The sequence below is a fragment of the Mytilus edulis genome, chromosome 6 (assembly GCF_963676685.1).
Source record: "Mytilus edulis chromosome 6, xbMytEdul2.2, whole genome shotgun sequence".
NCBI classification, from domain to species: Eukaryota; Metazoa; Mollusca; class Bivalvia; order Mytilida; family Mytilidae; genus Mytilus; species Mytilus edulis.
The window spans coordinates 38,614,976-38,635,156 of record NC_092349.1 but is presented as its reverse complement, the minus strand read 5'-3'; the positions used below and the strand labels follow the sequence as shown (position 1 = coordinate 38,635,156).

The 20,181-nt window shown below is 30.5% G+C and overlaps 2 protein-coding genes across 2 annotated transcripts in view; one reads left to right on the top strand and one right to left on the bottom strand.

Annotated features, from left to right (window-relative positions):
* Nucleotides 1-20,181, bottom strand: part of LOC139529076 (uncharacterized) — an 87,854-nt gene that overhangs the window by 58,660 nt on the left and 9,013 nt on the right. Inside the window, exon 2 of the mRNA XM_071325327.1 lies at nucleotides 16,122-16,857. Coding sequence (XP_071181428.1) covers nucleotides 16,122-16,770 — 649 coding nt within the window. The 5' untranslated portion in view covers nucleotides 16,771-16,857. The remainder of the gene's footprint in view (nucleotides 1-16,121; nucleotides 16,858-20,181) is intronic.
* Nucleotides 54-5,662, top strand: LOC139528952 (DNA ligase 1-like). The gene is made up of 8 exons (XM_071325198.1): nucleotides 54-406; nucleotides 1,417-1,559; nucleotides 1,914-1,982; nucleotides 2,487-2,609; nucleotides 2,983-3,069; nucleotides 3,865-4,035; nucleotides 4,223-4,291; nucleotides 5,510-5,662. Exons 1-8 carry the CDS (start codon nucleotides 106-108, stop codon nucleotides 5,660-5,662), a joined length of 1,116 nt encoding a protein of 371 aa, XP_071181299.1. The 5' UTR covers nucleotides 54-105.

Here is a 20,181-nt window from a genome sequence, read left to right as displayed (position 1 = left end):
ATTTTCGTTTTTCCATTTGAGGTTTGTAATTTTTATTTCCCGCGATTGTTTGATTAGACTGGTTCCCTGTCCTTTCATCTGTTTGCTTCTAACTCAGACACCCGTATGTTGAAAGGGAAAGAACCAGTCTACGAATATGATGTGATGATGGGAGGTGATAATCAGTATCGGGTTTCACTTTTTACCGCGCAGTTCGAACTTAAAAGCGTCAGACTAACAATCAAAATGGACACCACGAGTAAGATATTTGCAATCGTAGACTGGGATGATGGCACTACTAATGATATTCCACTAACAGTCATTCGTTATCCAAGGAAGGGATTAAAAGATTATGCAGTTGGAGAAAAAGTTGAGGCTAGATGTACAGGTTACGGATATTGTTGGGGTGTTTTGGCAGCCATAGATGGTATGTATACAAATGTCTTCATGCATCACTTGATTAATTACTTATTTATACATTGCTTATTCATTTTAAATCTTTGACAAATAATTTTCCAAGTTGCTATTATATCTTGGCAAACATTGTCTTGTTTATTACCGATCTAAATATCTTGATTGGCAATAGTAATTTCCTTTGAACTATTTTTATGTTGGTATTCATTTATCTAGTATTCATTTATTTTGAATAATGAAGATGAGTTATATCAATATTCCATATTATATTTAGAAAGTTGAATGTGGGCAGTATATGGAAGAAGAAGAAATACACAAATCGTGTATGCATTATGATAATACAGGACTTCACGGTTAATGATCATGACGCCATATTGGATAGGGGCAGATTTTCTGGCTGGAGGGGGAAATGGTATGAAACTACGGGAAAAGCAATGTTCAGTTTCCATGATGTTTTCCCGATTTTTTCAAACCGTTTTCACCTCCAGTATGAAAATTTGCCCCCTATCCAATATGGCGTCATTAACCGTGAGGTCCTGTATTACAATTTGTAAATGAACAAAATAACTGTCTTGAATAGACTACTTTCTAGTTAATCTGTCACCGGAAAAGTTTTATATATGACATTATTTGCCAGATCGTGGGGGCAAAACTGTATCTAAGCAGATTAAAAATCATCAAGTGTCTCTTTCATTTAATTGTTATCAAACTGCAGGGTGATATAGAAATAATTATTGCTTCATAAGTGCTTTATCACAATTCATGCACTGATGACTGTAATATTGATTATAACTTTTGAGAAGTGAATTTGCAGAATATTTCGTGCAACATATAGCATATTTTTCACAAGCCAGAAACTCAACATATATTGGAAGTGACGATGCCCCTAAACACACTAAAGATGGTCAATAAAACCATAGTTTTTGACAGAATCGCAACGATTGAATGCTAACTTGAAAGTGGTCTATTGACACAATTTTTTGTAAACCCTTGTAACTTAATTTTCTTGATTTTATTTTACAGTTGACAGAGAATATCTAAAGACAAAGCTTTTGGGACAAAGACCAGTAGTTGACGATAGAAAGTCTGAAAACATAAGCACAAACAAGAGGAAGGTTGAAACTTCAAGTTCAGACAAACCAGAATCTTCACACAAGGACATGCAGGTTATTATTATAAACTTGTGTATATCACTATATTTTCATGTATCTATATGTGGCAGCGATAGGATTAGATAAAATTACTTGTATTGTGAAAATATACTGACTTTTAGTCTCATTTCAAATAAACAACATGCCATTCATATAGAATACATGCATGATGATATATTTGACAATTGTACATACACACTGTAGGTCAGTAAACAAGGATGAGTTAAATCTTGCATACAGTGTATAGCCTTAAAATTTTAAAGATTAAGCTGTATTTAAAAAAACAACTTTTAAATTGAAATCTGTCATTTACTGCAAAATGCAAAGAAAAGTAAAAGAAATGAATGTAACTGTTGAAAATAATTTTAGTTGAATGCAGATCCAATTCTACCTGTTTGGAAGAAACCAAAGACCAACACAAGGAAAAACACTAATAAGGTAAAAGCATGAAGTTGTTAATTGATAGTTCTTCTTTATATATATATATTTTTTCTGAATATTTAAATAGTATATATAAAATAAAGGGCTATGGAGTAAATGCACATTTGACAAAATGGTACACACAATTAACACAAATACTAATCAATGAACAGGAGTTGGTTTCACAAAAAAACTTATGACTAAGATTAGTCGTAAGTATACTAGATTGGTCGTAAGTATACTAATTTGGTCGTAAGTATACTAATTGTTAACTTTAAATACATTGTGACTTGGATAGAGAGTTGTCTATTTGGCACTTCTACCACATTTTTTTTATTTATAATGAAATCCTTTCAGATTAATATTTATAAAAGAGGCATTATAAAACACCAAAAATAAAAAATAAATAAATAAATATATGATCCAATTTAAAAAAGTATTAAGCAAGTATGCAGTACATAAAATTTGCTATGGATGATGTTTAATAATGTGTTCCTTAATGTTTTTTTTTTTTTAATGTAGACAAAGGAAAAAAGAAAAACCAAGAAAAAAGTTACACCAAAGAAAAAAAGCATCAGGCATGAAATGATGGATGGTAATTTTAATGAAAGCAGCGAGTCAGAAACTTTTGTATGCTCAGATGAGGTAAATATTGATCAAACATTTGTACCTGTCAATTCTATTTTTCAATTACAAGCCAAAATATGCCAATTGGTCAGTTTCAATTTTTAATTTTATGAGCAAAAATTGACAGGTGCCTCAAAGGATAGTCTATATTACACACCTGATCTACCTAAGAAAATAAAAGGTATATTTTAAAAACTAAGACATGACCCAAATACAGTAAATCTACATGGGAGAATATGGACAGGGATTATTTTTGTTGGGGATGGTTTAATTTTTTTATTAGGGAGGGACTCGGAGGGTCTTTAAAAAATCCACTCAGTCTCACATAAATTAAGAATTTAAACATCATCATTGCATTTGTAGTTAATGTGTACAAATTTTAAAACTTCAGGAAATGAGTGATAGTATATTAAGTCCTTCAGCATTGACATCAACACCAGTTTCAGCAAAAAAGGTTTCCAGTGTGTGTGCTATTGAGGCAAGTATTTTCACATTTATATTGTTCCAATGTTTGAAAGTTTTTTACATGGATTAAAATGAATCTGTTAGCCATTTAAAATTGCACAAAGTGTTCTTAAGGCAACCCATTTTTTATTTTTATAATTTACAGATTTTTTATTTTGAAAAATCCGGTTGGAAGGTATGAAAAAGAAAAAAAAGAATCCCTCTTTGGATACCTAAATATTTCCAACCTTTTCTAGAAATTTGTCGAGTACAATATTTTACAGGTTGCTTGAAATTAGTGAAACAAATTATCCATTTCATAGATCTAGAAGTACTGATCATGTTGCAATTTTCGATTCATAGTTTATATTAACCGATGGGAGAAAAAGCTCGTCTTTTTTTGTAGAATTACACTTTTGGCTCCAACTGAAGGTGAAAACATCATCAAATAAGGATGGTTTGAATGATTTACCAGACATGTCATATTTTATTTTTTACAAGAATTTTAATTGCTACATTCAACAGTTTGAAAGGGGACAGCAATAAAAAGAAAAATTCATTTTTTTTATGCAATCTCAAAAATCTTAATCCGTAAACCAAAAAAAAAAAAAAAACTGTAGCCTATATATATATACAGTAAGAAAAAGGTACATGTACTACATGTATTTAACATATTACTTTTTTTCTGACAAGTATACACCATGAATTTAAATATATTAAATATGTCTTTTCTATATCTCCACCAAAAAAGGCATGTACTGTATAATGAACCTTGAAGACTAGTTCTTACATTGAAAAATTCTAAATTTCTTGTCTTTTTTCAATATAGGGAAAAAAAGAAAAGGCAGAATTTAACAAAAAAAAAAGATTAATAAAGAAAGACAGAGAGGATGTAAACGCTGAAAGCTCTTTTCAGATTTTGGAGGAAAGCAGCAATATAGCTGGGATAACTAGTACTGCATGTGGATGCCATGATGATTTGAAGACAATAGATTTAAAGGTGAGATATGCATATACATTTATTGTATATCAATTTTAACCTAGATATAAAATGAAGTGTTCTCATGCAGATATGTATCAAAATATTATTGAATGTGACCATTTTGTCATTCTTGAATGGCATTTTTATCTTACATTACCATCATTACAATGTTTCATAAATGAAATTTTCTTTGTTTTATTTACAGATTAATAAGATATTGGAATTAATCGAAGTGTTTACCAACTGTAAATCCTGTTTGAAGAAAGCATATAAGGTATAAAACTTTCTTAATAATTCAAGTGCAAAAAGAAAGTTCTTTTAACTTATGTGATGTTTGAGTCTAATTTAGCTTTTTCATACAATTTAAGCATGATGCATGGTTTGCAATAACCTAACCCTATTCAAAGACCAGAATTTAACTAAACTGAAGGAATAAGTTTTTTCTTCGTCAAAATAATAAAATAACACAATCTGTAGGTTAATCTAATAATATTTTGATGATTATGCAATGCTATAAGTGGATGAATGTGAATATCAAACTTAAATAATTAGTAACCAGTTTTTATCATATTTCAGATGCATGTCTAATGACTCCAAAAGATGCATATGGTATCTGCATGGAAACTAATATCTTCCTGTCATCACCACAATATTGTATTCAATAATACATTCTGCATGCAAATGGTAGGAGCAAAAGGAAAAAAACCTATTTTTAATAAGTTCCATGATGATTACCAAGTTCCATCATTCTAACTGCTTTCAGATTGTTTCATTTGTTTATTTTGTTAATAATGGAGTTCCAAGGGTGTACAACCCACATTATGGCAAAGTAGCATTTTATTATATAGAACTGTTTAGATATGTCAAAATTAACACCTCACTTCTTAATTTTGATAATTAATTAATTGCAAGTTGGCAGTTTTATCACACAATCTGCTGTAATGGTTTATACGTTAACGTTCAAGAAAACTCTTCGAAATGGAAAGTAAACAAAAGCACATGCAGTTAAAATGCCTCAATTGAAGTTGAAGATATAATTGAAATTAGAAGATTTTATTTGCAAATCATGTTTAATGATGATTTGTCGTTATATAAAACATTCATGTCCTAAATAAAAAAAAACGAAAACTATGAATATTATATACAGATGTCGACAAATACAAATGTCACCTTTTTACACCTTACATACACATTTTTTTTTACTAATCAAACTTGTTTTGTCCTTTATATTCCTTGGATTGTTAAATTCGTGGTTTGCAGCTCTTTGCTAACAAAATGCATGAATATTGGTAACCCATAAATAAAAATGAATCCACAGTAAAGATCGAGTAATAAATCTCAAATGAGTGTTTTAAGGTATTTTTTTTTTTAAATTGTAACTAATTATGTATCTCAAGAAGATGGAACATTTAAGAAGTATTTTGTTTGAAATAAAAATCACATTCCTTTATTAAAATGTCTATATGTTGTGTATTTTAATTTTCATATTCAGATTGCCTGTTGTGGGAAAAAAGAGGAAGACAACAAAGAGACTAAAAAGACTCTAAAGGGACAGGAAGAAATTCAAAAAGAAAAGAAACAAGTTGAAGAAATAACAACTAAAGGATCAGAGGAAGAAATTAAAAAAAAAAAACTTTTAAATTGAAATCTGTCATTTACTGCAAAATGCAAAGAAAAGTAAAAGAAATGAATGTAACTGTTGAAAATAATTTTAGTTGAATGCAGATCCAATTCTACCTGTTTGGAAGAAACCAAAGACCAACACAAGGAAAAACACTAATAAGGTAAAAGCATGAAGTTGTTAATTGATAGTTCTTCTTTATATATATATATTTTTTCTGAATATTTAAATAGTATATATAAAATAAAGGGCTATGGAGTAAATGCACATTTGACAAAATGGTACACACAATTAACACAAATACTAATCAATGAACAGGAGTTGGTTTCACAAAAAAACTTATGACTAAGATTGGTCGTAAGTATACTAGATTGGTCGTAAGTATACTAATTTGGTCGTAAGTATACTAATTGTTAACTTTAAATACATTGTGACTTGGATAGAGAGTTGTCTATTTGGCACTTCTACCACATTTTTTTTATTTATAATGAAATCCTTTCAGATTAATATTTATAAAAGAGGCATTATAAAACACCAAAAATAAAAAATAAATAAATAAATATATGATCCAATTTAAAAAAGTATTAAGCAAGTATGCAGTACATAAAATTTGCTATGGATGATGTTTAATAATGTGTTCCTTAATGTTTTTTTTTTTTTAATGTAGACAAAGGAAAAAAGAAAAACCAAGAAAAAAGTTACACCAAAGAAAAAAAGCATCAGGCATGAAATGATGGATGGTAATTTTAATGAAAGCAGCGAGTCAGAAACTTTTGTATGCTCAGATGAGGTAAATATTGAGATTCAGATTGCCTGTTGTGGGAAAAAAGAGGAAGACAACAAAGAGACTAAAAAGACTCTAAAGGGACAGGAAGAAATTCAAAAAGAAAAGAAACAAGTTGAAGAAATAACAACTAAAGGATCAGAGGAAGAAATTCAAAAAGAAAAGAAAAAAGACGTTGAAGTAATAACAACTAAAGGATCAGAGGAAGAAATTGTTGATGACAGTGCTGATGGTAATTAGGAAATGACAGTTGTAGCTTGATTCCTATAAGATTGATTGAAGCAGAGATAGACTTATTTCAATAGCATAAAGTTAAATGAGAATTTATAACACATTATAATAATTTATAATTTATAATTTGGTTTTGGATTATTTGTCCTTTTTGTAGAAAAATTGAATTGGAATAATTAGTTACTTGAGCTTCTTCTGATTAATCCTTGGTATATATGTTAGGTCTTGATGACATATGTTATAAAATCTTATCTTGGTCAGGGATTGTCTGCCTATAATTAAGTCATTTTATATTGTATTTATAGATTAATGATATTTTTTTTCTATTGTTACAGGATCAATACTGCAAACCCATTACAACAAAGATGATGATTTATCAAGTGCTGGAGAAGAAGGTAAGAATTAATTTCCTTTGAATACAGATTTCTGTAATAGCTAAGGGCTATTCCAGAAAATCATGTAGTGGGGAGGTGGGAAGGCAGGTACTTTTATTAGAATTTGATGGGTGGTTGTTATTTTAGAAAGATTGCCGGAACAATTTAAGGAAATACCCAATTAAAAATTTATGCATGATGGAGTAAAAAAAAGCCTTCCTTCGCCCCATACATTTATTTCTGGATTAGCCCTAAATATATACAATTGTGCAATTAATTAAAAAATACATCCTAAAAGCAAATCACTGGAATTTTTTCTTCTGTTGTGCAATAAAATTGCTGGTAAGCGACTAGTCTCCAAGGAGCTTTTTTTTATATCTACCATATATGATATATTTATTTTAAATTATTTATGTACCTCTTTAAAAATTCAATTTAATGCATCAGATGATATAAACAGAAATATTAGCCAATCAGAAAATTTATATGTCCAAAATGTCCTGTACATGCATGCACATTCATTATGTACTATCTCATCAAAGAGAACTTTTTATTTACAGAACTGGCCTATGTTGGAGCAGCAAAATACAATGTGAAATTAGAAAAGGTTATTCTCAATAGAATAATTAAAACATCTAAAACACCAGAAAAACTGGCCCTCAACCTTATAGCGCCACTTTTATCAGAGTATGAGATCAACAACTGCACTCTATATGGCAATCAGCAACATAAGAAGGAAGCAGTTGCTGAAAACAAAAGGAGAGCTATAAGATGTAAGATTGACATAACAAATAGTCTCATTAAAATGTTCAAAACTAATGGAATGTACATGCGTGCATTTAGGATCAGTCATGACAATCGATGAGTTGAATGTTTTTGCAAAGAACGTTTTAGGTTGGAATCAACATTGCATGACTAGCAAGGTCACAATGGATGATAGAAAATATGTTTTGGGGTATAACTTCTTAACAATTACCTCAAATTTCAACCAAATTAGTTGTGAATAGATTTCAGGGTTTATCAAATTAACATTGAAACACTATTATTACATGTTAAAAAAATAGGGCAAACTCAAAAGTATATGGAAAGGATCAGATTCTGAAAAGATTTAATATGTTCTAGAAGAGATTGGGAATGCATATAGGCAAATTAAAAGAAAATATAGCTTACTGCATCCATGTTTAGTTTTTTGTTTTTCTTTTAACAGCTGCTGTGTTTGATAAATTTGGAGGAGAAAAAGAACAGAATGAACAACTATGGACAAAGCTGACCATCAATATAAACGATAAAATTAGAGGTTTAAAGAATGGCAAATATAAAAAACAGTGAAATATTAGATGTGATAGACCAGCTGTCTTAAACAAACTGTATCTTCAATTCTTGATTATATCTAGGACGAGTTTGAATTAGTGCAGGAAACTGTATTTTATTGAAGAGTGAAGTCCCTTGAAAACATTAAAAAAATGATTTCCAAAATATCTTGACTAACTATGTTTGACCTACATCATTTTCATTTATAATAACAAATGCAGGTTAACTTCGGTACTTATGGTGTAAAGTAATCATGTACCTCTTCACAACATGATAAATATTTTTAAGATAGTTTCAAAGTAACATTTTGATTTATGGGTGACTACGAAATTAAGCCATTGATTTCTGTATATCATCATTTTTATATAACAATTATAATATACACATGAAAGAAGTAAATATGACACTGTTATATATATATTCATACAAATATAACCATTCAATGCTGCATTTTATTTGTGTGATGTAAAGATTATAATTTTTTAACCTAAAAAATTTAAGGAAAAGGATAATTGTAAAATAAACTTGTTTTTGAATTCCCTTGATTTAAAATGTATTATTTGTATATATATACAGTACGGGTAGGGACTTATTTTTATGGATGTCTTAATCCGTCTAGTCGGATATGAATAATCGGACATTTTTATGGTAGGTAGTATGTTCATTAAACAAAAGATCCAGGTGTGAATGGTCCTTTCATCTTAATCCGTGTTGCTAAAATTACGGTTCACTGATTTCAGAATCAGATTACCTGTAATTTTAACCTCTCAGTCACTTTATTGATTATATTAGTTCTACATCGTATTTGACATAAAATATTTTTACAGGTGAAGTACTGGAGAAAACTTTGTTTAATAAAAATAGCCTATTTTTGTTAATTATGGTTTTGATATTTCAACTGTTAATATTTATTTTGTTTGTTCCTAAAAATTATTTTTATTTTATGTTCCTTTTCGTTTTTTTTTTTATTTTGTATCTTTTTGTTATTTGTTTGCATAAATTGTTTAAACATATATATTTTTACATGTATTCTATTTCTTGAAGCTTACGGTTATTTTTATTTTACTGATTTATTTTCCACGTAAATCCATTGATTAGCAGAATGCTATCTCAAGTGCTGCTGCATACATTTTAGTTTGACGCGGTCACATGCAAAATATTTCTAAAATTTGTATTTAATATTCAGTCTGTTGTGTCAGTTCCGAGATAAAAATAATTACAGTGAGCAACACTTGTATATTATTAGTAGCTTGATGATTCTTTGTAGTTTTTACTTTTTACTGTAAACAAATATTGTCCGAAAGTTGGAGATGTATGACTAAAATAGAACGCAAATAATAACACTAGAAGAAAATATTGATTCTTCCCGCGCATAAGTTTATTTTAAGATTTCCGTGTTTGTTCATTATGCTAAATTAATATAATTGATCTGCATTTGGGGGTTGGGGGTAAAAGGGGTCCGGATCTCGAAATCCCGGGCTTAAAAACACGAAGTCACAAGGTCCCGAATTTAAATAAATTTAAATCCCGACATCGCGAAAAAAGAATTCCCAGATCCCGAAAGGGTTAATCCCGAAATCCCGAACTTATTTGCATAATATTAATTTACGCACAATCCATGTAACAAAGGAGACTTGTATGTTATATTTTTTTATAGCAATCTAAAAGAAAAAATTGCCGTGAAAAGACAATTCCATGATACACATATCAGTGATCAACAGCGTGTGCACGTGGTTGAACTTTAACTTGACTCCACTCACAATAATATGGAATGCTAATAAAAGATATTAAAGATCGATTTTGTCCACTGCACGAGATTTTTATATGGCGGGAAATGTCGTAACAGTAAACACAGGTGACCTTACTGACCGACCGTGGGAAAATTCATTCATGATTAAATTTGATGTGGAATGATTGACAGTATTGTGTTTTAGTTTTAGGCTCTTGATCGATTTACCAGAATAGAAATTTAATCGATTTACATACATGTATAATAAAAACACGATTTAGTCTTCTTTAACTATTTTTTTGTTTTATTTTTATCAGTCATTTCCCGGATTCCCATTTAAATAATCTATTTGGAGACCTCCTTTAAACTTCGGAAATAATACAACATCGATTTAAAAAATCAAACTGACTGCGCGAGCTTTAAAATGACTAGAAGTACGACGAAAAAGTAAAGACAGCTGATCGTGACTAGTAGGACTAGCGTTCAACCCCATTGGGGTATAAATGTGCATTTAGTCAATAAACTATATAAGGTTAAACTTTGATTTTCGTGTATCGATTTGATACAATTTGTAAAATATATTTATAACACCCGCGATTTTCATAAAATATTTTAGACATGAAAATAGAAAGGCATATTATCTCGAGTGTCAACAATTTGAAATAAAAAAAAAAATAGGAATCGAAATATGATCTCGGCGTTATAAATATTGTATTAAAGGAAACCAATTGTTTGACTTTCAAAGAGATTAACGGGAAATATGTCAAAATAGAAAGCACGAGTGATCTGTCTGACCAAAATGTTTCACTTGCGAGAAATGATTGACAGGTGTGAATAGATGTAGAGGCTCCGACGGGGAAAGTTGTATCAAAAGGAAAATAACTTAATTCACAATGCCTATAGATATATATTTCATAAATACGATATGTTGGCCTTATACTTAAAATTTAGTTTCTTATAATAACATATAAAGGAACAGGACGTTAAAAGCGGGAAATAATATAACCATCAACGAAAACTCGTATAATTTACGGGATTGAAGTCTCAACAATTTGATTTAACTTTTAACAGTCTTGGTTGTTATTAGGCTTATTATTTTGAATTAGATGAAATATTTACGGTTTACAAATACAAATACAAATACAAAATAGTTTATTGGCACAAAACTATTGAAATAATTGGCAACACAATATATTGTTAAAAATCGTCTTTATTTCATTTTCAAATTATAAAAAAAATAAAATTATATTTAATTTTAATTTTTATTCTTATATTTAATTTTAATTTTATTTTTTATATTTAATTTTAATTTTAATTTTAATTTTAATTTTAATTTTAATTTTAATTCTTTCTCTTTGAATACAAAACAATATTTTACATTTATCTATCCTCCATAAATACTAATATATCTGTACAGGTAAAATTTAATTCTAATCAAGCTGGTACAGATTGATTTACGACCTTCCACTTGGATATTGCACAGCAGGTGTTTATTACACTGGGACAACTGTCCGACCAGTCTGACATCTAGACGGATTAAGGCATCCATAAAAATAAGTCCCTACCTGTACTGTATATGTATGCTGATTTTGTTGATTCAAATATTGTATATTCAATAAATATTTTTCATTTTTTACAGTTGTTTACATCTTAGTAGTCCATATTAAAATGTTGCAAAGTAATAGTTATTGATATTAAACTCTGTGAGTACAAAAGCATGTGCATGACTTGCATTTCCAAAAAAAAGACAATAAACTATTTAAGACATGAAAAAATAACGTGATTGATCTGCTGTTTTCACTGGAATTTAAAATAATTTCACTACACATAGTGTTGAAGAATCCATTTAACTTTCTCTGGGTTTGTATTAAAATCCCACTGGAATTATTGAAATTTCATTGGGATCCCATTGAAATTTCAGTGGAAATTGCCCAGAATCACACTGGGATTTTAAAAATATCACTGAGATTCCACTGGAATCTAAGTGGGATTTTTGAAAAAATATCACTGAGATTCCACTGGAATCCAAGTGGGATTTTAAAAAATATCACTGAGATACCACTGAGATTCCACTGGAATCTTCTAAAAATCCCGACAAAATTGTCCAGTGGAATTCCAGTGGGAACCAGTGGAATTCCCAAGTGAGATTTATGTGGGATTTCAGTGGAATTCCACTGATTATTTTTAGTAGGGAGGGGCAGCAACCTAACAATGGGTTGTCTGATGCATCTGAAAATTTTAGGGCAGTTAGATCTTGACCTGATTAACAATTTTACCCCATGTCAGATTTGCTCTAAATGCTTTGGTTTTTGAGTTATAAGCCAAAAACTGCATTTTACCCCTATGTACTATTTTTAGCCATGGTGGCCATGTTTTTTGATGAAATGGGAATTAAAACACAAACTTTATTCTAGATACCCTAGGAATCAATCAGATGAAGTTTGGTTTGAATTGGTTCAGTAGTTTCAGAGGAGAAGATTTTTGTAAAAGTTAACGCCGGACGACGGACGACAGACGACGGACGCCAAGTGATGAGAAAAGCTCACTTGGCCTTTTAGGCCAGGTGAGCCAAAAAAGGAAATAACTGGACTTCTGTTTCGTGTGAAATGTAACGCATAACAATAACGTCATTTTCTAACTTAATTATTACGAAGAACAGAACTAGAATGTAAATCCTCTCTGATTTACCTGTTTGAACATCTCGCGAGAGTTCATATTTGCATATTGTTATTAAGAATTTTATTACAACAAAGCAGATTACATCATCTAAAATTTGCGTTACGAAATCGGACACAAAAATCACGCCACTGTTCTTACATCTGCTACATAAATACTTATAGTTCTCGGCATTTTCTTCTCACTATTCTTATTGGTCGATGTTCTTTGTTATTTGAAAGCAAAAGTTACGAATTTGCCAGTGTTATGCTCTTCGGAAGCAAAAAGTAACGCGAGAAACGACACAAAAATACGGTTGTAGAATCTTTGAAATTCGTATATTTCATTTTTTTTTCTAGGGAAGAGTAGCATACACTTGTATGTTGATAAAAATAATGGCATCTTTAGATGTAGTTACAACTTTTCTTACAGTAATTCACATTTTATCACTTTTCTATAGTTATATATAGGAAACGGAGCCCAATAGCAAATTATGGTCCATATATACAACTGTTAGTTTTTGTTAGTATTATACATACAATTTTCCATATTTGAAAATATTATATACCATATCAGTAAATGTAATATCAAACTAGAGGCTCTAAAGAGCCTGTGTCGCTCACCTTGGCATATATGTGTATTAAACAAAGGAAGCAGACAGTTCATGACAAAATTGTGTTTAGGTGATTGTGATGTGTTTGTACATCTTCCTTTACTGAACATTCTTGCTGCTTACAATTATCTCTATCTATAATGAACTTATCCGTGTAGTTTCAGTGGACAATGTTAGTAAAAATTTACAAATTTTATGAAAATTGTTAAAAATTGATTATAAAGGACAATAACTTCTTAGGGGGTCAATTGACCATTTTGGTCATTCTGACTTATTTTTGAGTCTTAAATTGCTGTACATTATTGCTGTTTACAGTTTATCTCTATCTATAATAATATTCAAGATAATAACCCAAAACAGCAAAATTTCCTTAAAATTACCAATTTAGGGGCAGCAACCTAACAACGAGTTGTCCGATTCATCTAAAAATTTCAGGGCAGATAGATCTTGACCAGCTGAACAATTTCACCCCTGTCAGATTTGCTCTAAATGCTTTGGTTTTTGAGTTATAAGCCAAAAACTGCATTTTACCCCTATGTTCTATTTTCAGCCGTAGCGGCCATCTTGGTAGGTTTGCCCGGTCACAAAACACAATTTTTATACTAGATAGCCTAATAATGATTCTGGCTATGTTTAGTAAAATTTGGCCCAGTAGTTTCAGAGGAGAAGATTTTTGTAAAAGTTAACTAAGATTTACGAAAAATGGATAAAATTTGACTATAAAGGGCAATAACTCCTAAAAGGGTCAACTAACCATTTTGGTCCTGTTGACTTATTTGTAAATCTTACTTTGCTGAACATTATTGCTGTTTACAGTTTATCTCTATCCATAATAATATTCAAGATAATATCCAAAAACAGCAAAATTTTCTTAAAATCAACAATTCAGGGGCAGCAACCCAACAACAGGTTGTCCCATTCATCTTAAAATTTCAGGGCAGATAGATCTTGACCAGATAAACAATTTTTTTCCCTTGTCAGATTTGCTCTAAATGCTTTGGTTTTTGAGTAATAACCAAAAAATGCATTTAACCTCCATGTTCTATTTTTAGCCATGGTGGCCATCTTGGTTGGTTGGCCGGGTCAAAAAACACAAATTTTAAACTAGATACATCAATGATGATTGTGGCCAAGTTTGTTTAAATTTGGCCCAGTAGTTTCAGAGGAGAAGATTTTTGTAAAAGTTAACGACGGACGACAGACGACGGACGACGGACGCCAAGTGATGAGAAAAGCTCACTTGGCCCTTCGGGCCCGGTGAGCTAAAAATGAAGTTTACCATTAAGATAATCAAAACATAATTATCTAATATAACAAATGCACAGGTTATGAAAAAATATATAATGTGAGTAGTTGAAGTAATAAAAAATAAATATATATAAGCTATATATTTTTAGGTATGTCTGTAGATTATTTTGAATTCAAAATTATGAAAAACAAAAAAACAAAAAAAAAGAAAAGAAAAGAAAAAAAAAAGAAAGAAAAAAAATAAATAAATAAGTAAATAGATAATTGAAAGATAAATATATTCAATTTCAAGGAAATTAGAAGTTTTTTGTTTGTTTGTTAATTCTTTATCTATAGGAGTTATCTTTGTTTAAAAACATTTTTTTTTTGCTTTATATTTACAGTTTTACTAATTCAAGCAAACATAAAAGGTTATATATATATATTTTAAATGTATAACATTTGTGTTTTAAATTCAGACCAGTATTTTGTATTACCCATTATTGCCCAGTATTAACCACTAAAACCCAGTAAAACCCTGTAAAACCCGGGTTTTCCCAGTATTTCCCACTGGGCTGGGTAATACTCATAAAACCAAGGGTTTTGCCAACCCTGCCGGAAACTAGAAAAAAAACTTGTTTTTGTCCCCTTTCTTTCAGGCCCCTTATCCTGAACATTTTGAGTAATTACCCCCAATCTCATACTCAGTCTTCCCATTGTGATATGAAACCATATTTATGGTACAATTTTAAAGAGATCCATACACTTACACACAAGTTATGGTCTGGAAACTACAAAATTTGCTTGTTTTTTACCCTTTTATGGCCGCTTATTTCTAAACTGTTGGTACAATGTACAATAACCCCCAAAAACAATCCCAACCTTCCCTTTGTGGTATTTAACCCTCTGGTAAAATTCAAAGGGATTTTTCACTTTAACTAAAGTCATTGTCCCAGAAACATAAATGTCTTTAGACAACACAAACAACAACAAAGACGAAGACAAGGTCATACCACTCATGCCAATATATGACACAAAAATTTTTTTGAAGTTGAATAAAAGCAAATCCAAGTTATTCTAATATACCAATATATATACCAAATATATCAAACTAAATCGTTATATATAGGCAGAGGACATTTTAGCGCATTGATCATGTTGATAGGAAATTTGAGCAAAAAAATATCAGAAGTTTTAGCGCCTAGATAGAACTCATTTTAGCGCCTGATTCATTTGTGATTTTTTACCAATTTTAGCAAAAATTAAAATTGTCAATACCCATTTTAGAAAAATATTTTTAACCCATTATAATACTATGTATATAAAAAAAAAAACACTTTAATAGACTCAAGCTAGGACAATATAAAACATATGATGTACAAGAAAATACAGCACTAAATGTTTTAAAGATTTAATGAAAATTAATGTTAAAAGTTTGTTCTATATCTTAGAGAACGTACGTAATGGGTTCCAGATGGACTAAACCCCCTGTACCATGTGTACAATACTGCTGAATTGCATTTATCTTAATTTAATTTATTTTTTTTAAATTTACTTACTTTTCTCTTTCAATGCGTCAACATCTTCTTCAAGAGCACTCAATCTTTTTTTACAATCTTCATCACTTTTCTTTAACCTATCAAGCCTCTCTATATACATGGTACGTGTATCCTCATCCATACAGCACGTTTCCAAATCCACAAACTTGTCTACAAACTCTCCTGTTTGTTTTCCCATGTAGGTCTCTAGTCTGCCACCAATGTCCTTAAACTGTGTAAAGATCTGAGATAATTCTGTATCTGTGACTTGTGCATTACCTCTGTGAAGAGTTTCATTTCTGAATCTTCTAATTCTTTCAATGTCATCTCCTGGTGTGACTTCTGTTAGACAGGGAGCAGTAGGATGGGTCCATCCTAATGTAGGTGGAGGTACCAGATTTAAATTTCTTATTAATTTGTAAATAAATGGTATGTCAAAGTTTGCATACCCATTTGTCGCAACATCGTTTATCAATAACAATTCAGGGGGATTTAAGTTTTTTGCCAGGTACTTGTTTGTGTTGACATCAGCTGATAACCTATGAGGAGGTTCTTTAATTGTAATAAGCTCCTGGAGAATATCAGGAAACAGCTGTTGTGCTGCATGGCCTATTCTTGCATAATTTGTCAGACATAACCCTGGTACTGCTGAGGAAGATGAACTTGCCATGATTACTGATGATTTACAAATTTTGATCTGTTAGGTGCATTTTTGTCCATTTTTACATCTTTCATGTCTACCATCATTGACCATTGTCTACAATTCAAGTATAACATTATAATACAATTTTAACAAATCTTTTGAAAATATATCAAATCATATCAAATAATTCAAAAAGTGTAAATGTACCATATGACATTGATAGTATAGCCATTTTATATTACATGATTAAAGAGTGGCAATCAGTCAAAGCTTAGACATAAACAAGTCGTATTTTGTTTTTCGACTTACCATGCATGCTTATCATTTCTTATACAGAAGTAAAAAAATGCATTTATCATAAAAATGTGTTTTTATTTTCAGACTTAATTAAGTCCATCTGTCTGTCCAACCATCTGTCCTCAACATGTCGGACATTAACTCAAAAATGTTTTAACCATCAATTTGCATGAAACTTGGGGGAATTGTTTATATATTCTTTTGTTTAAAATTGTGGATAAAATTGCTCTTTCAAAATTTTAATTTGGGAGCCTCTATGTTAGAGGGAAATTCCCAGCAAATAGTGACAGTTTGCAGGTTTGCTAGGGAGCATTTTGAGGGGCCATTCTGTCTAGATTATTTTAACACTCATTGCCTAATACTTAACATGCTTAAATCTCTAATTTAAAAAAAAAATTGCAAGTGAACCATTAAATATGTATATGTGTGGCATAATTTGACCTCTTGAAAATTGAGAATTTCAAAGGTTCTAAAAAAATTATTTGTATAAATTTTCAAGGAGGCATAAGGGGAGATAATTCAGACCTGTTAATTAAAACCTTACAAGAAAATAAAATTCCTACAAATTAACGTATGCAAGTAATTTATATCAGTTACATCTTGTATGTTTTATCATCACCAACTTAATCATAAGAAGTCATAAATAATCAAGAAACCTGATACAATTTTAAAGATCCAGTCAACGACTTGTAGTTATAAGAATATTTATTTTTTACTGGAAACAAATGACACTTATCACGCCACATTCTGTATGTATATGAGCCTGTCCCAAGTTAGGGAGTCTGTTATGCAGTGGTTGTCATTTGTTTATATGTGTTACATATAATTTGATTTTTGCTTTCCGCTAATTTTTTGTACATAAATTAGTCTGTTAGTTTTCTTGTCTGAATTGTTTTACATTGTCATTTCAGGGCCTTTTAAAGCTGACTATGTGGTATCGTATGAGCTTTGCTCATTGTTAAACGCCATAGTGGGTGACCAATAATTGTTTACTACTGTGTCATTTGGTTTCTTCTCATCAGAAGCCCATCTACCATGAACTTTAACAGTCAGGGGACTTACTGAAATAAGTGATATTTAAATCACTTATTTGAGTAGCAAATTCAAAGTTTTGTCACAAATTGGGATTTTGTAGTTTTTTTTCAAAATTTTAAACACAAAGGTTTTAAATAATATCTTTTAATTAGGAAAATTGAAAAAAAATGAACTTTTTGCTTCTTTTAAGTAGCAAGGTTTATGCCTTTGATGCTATCATTTAGCTGAAAATTCTATTTTAGTTGAAAAAATGCTATAATAATGGCTTTACATAATGAACTGATACTTTCTTAACAGATTTTTCCCAGCAGTGGGAGTATTTTTCCTGTAAAGTTCAAGGTTTCATCTTTCAGATTATGTAATAAAATTCTACTGTTCGTGTGATAAAAAGCTTATCACAACTAAGACAATACAACATTTCTGTATACATAATTTAAATGCAGTGGAAGGGAGGTAATTCAAAATGTTGTGTTTGAATTATCTCCATTACACTGCTTAAAATTACAAATGTATAATTTGTATTTAACTACTGTGAAAGTACTTTTATTCGTGGGGTACCAATTTTCGTGGTTTTCGTTGATGACTTTATCCACGAATTTAAGTGTCCAACGAAATAAAACAACCATTGTCCAAATCAAGAAATGACGGATCCTCATCGGTAGGTTTGACTACTGATATGATCTAGAAAATATATTGAATAACGGCAATAGCAGTCACAGAACTACAACCGCATGCAGGATTATACCCATTTAATCTTTAATAACCTAAACTGTACAACTTTGATCTTTTAATGCTCATAAAAAATATTTTTGATCGATGAAAGTCAGATTTCCGGTATTGATATGCTAGTATGATAAAGTGTTCATTTTATATCCTCATAGTTCATGTAGTTCTCGTACATATGGGAAATAATAATTTCATGCTGGGCTTGATTTTGATTAGAATAATTTGACAATTCAAGATACGTTTATAGCATTTGTTTATGTTACTGTTTTCTTCAGGTGACATGTTTATGGCCTAATGAACACCTTTGATGGTCTTTAATCTGTTGATCACTTTATCGTGGGTTAATTAGTGTTATCACTACGATTTACACGAGTCAATGTTTACTTTGCAATTTCCTTCAATCCAGACTATTTGTAACCTTCGTTTCTAAAGGCTTTAATTTTTCAATTTTTAGAAAACTAAAATCCACGAATTTAAAAACCCACGAACATGTAAATATTGCTCAAACCACGAAAATTGATACCCACGAATTAAAGTACTTTCACAGTAATTGTCCATTAATCAGATCACCCTTGTTTTTTCCCCTTTTTGCCCATAATTACAAAACGGGCCATAATCCCCCAAGGCTAATTTTTACCATCCCTTTGTTTTTCCCCCTTTTTGGACCATTATTCCTAAACTGATGGAACTATAACCCCCAAAATCAATCTCAACCTTCATTTTGTGGTGATAAACTTTACGTTTAAATTTCATAGATTTCTATTTACTTATACTAAAGTTATTGTCTGGAAACCAACTGTCTATGGACGACACCGACAACGAAACCGACATCATACCAATATACGACTATAATTCTTATATGACTTGCATATCTATAAATACTTGAATTGGATTGGTCAATTAGAATTTTTCTCTAAGTTTACACTTCGATAAACCATGTTTCCGAAACTACTTTTGTAATCTATTCATGCGTGATACACAAGCTTGCAGTGATCCCGGGATTTTCAGCAAATTGAGATTAAAAAACAATTGCATAACAGTTGTGACTATTCCAGTGCATATATAACAAAAAATGAAATAAATTTATTGCACTAAAGCTTCGAAAATGTACAAAAATTAAATTTAATAAAATTCCGCGGATTTGGCGAATTTACGTCATGGCAAAACACGACGTCATACGAATGGAAATTTTCAAGTGAAAGATTATTTCGTTACGTGTACGCTTCAAATTCGGATAAAATTTAATTAAAATGAAGTTTTTGAGGTAAGTGCTATTTCATTTAAGATTCCGTTGTATTTATCGGACATTTATGGTTTTTAAAAAGTCAAGATGGCGGCGTACTCCTAAGTTACGACTTGCCATTGTGCTTTTGATGGTAA

Bases quoted from the DNA above. Each gene is read 5' to 3' on its own strand.
- LOC139528952 (XM_071325198.1), top strand. From the start codon at position 106: ATGTTGAAAGGGAAAGAACCAGTCTACGAATATGATGTGATGATGGGA. The intron at 2,610-2,982 runs GTAAATATTGAT...TTAAAACTTCAG, and splicing joins CTTTTGTATGCTCAGATGAG to GAAATGAGTGATAGTATATT. The intron at 4,036-4,222 runs GTGAGATATGCA...TTTTATTTACAG, and splicing joins TGAAGACAATAGATTTAAAG to ATTAATAAGATATTGGAATT.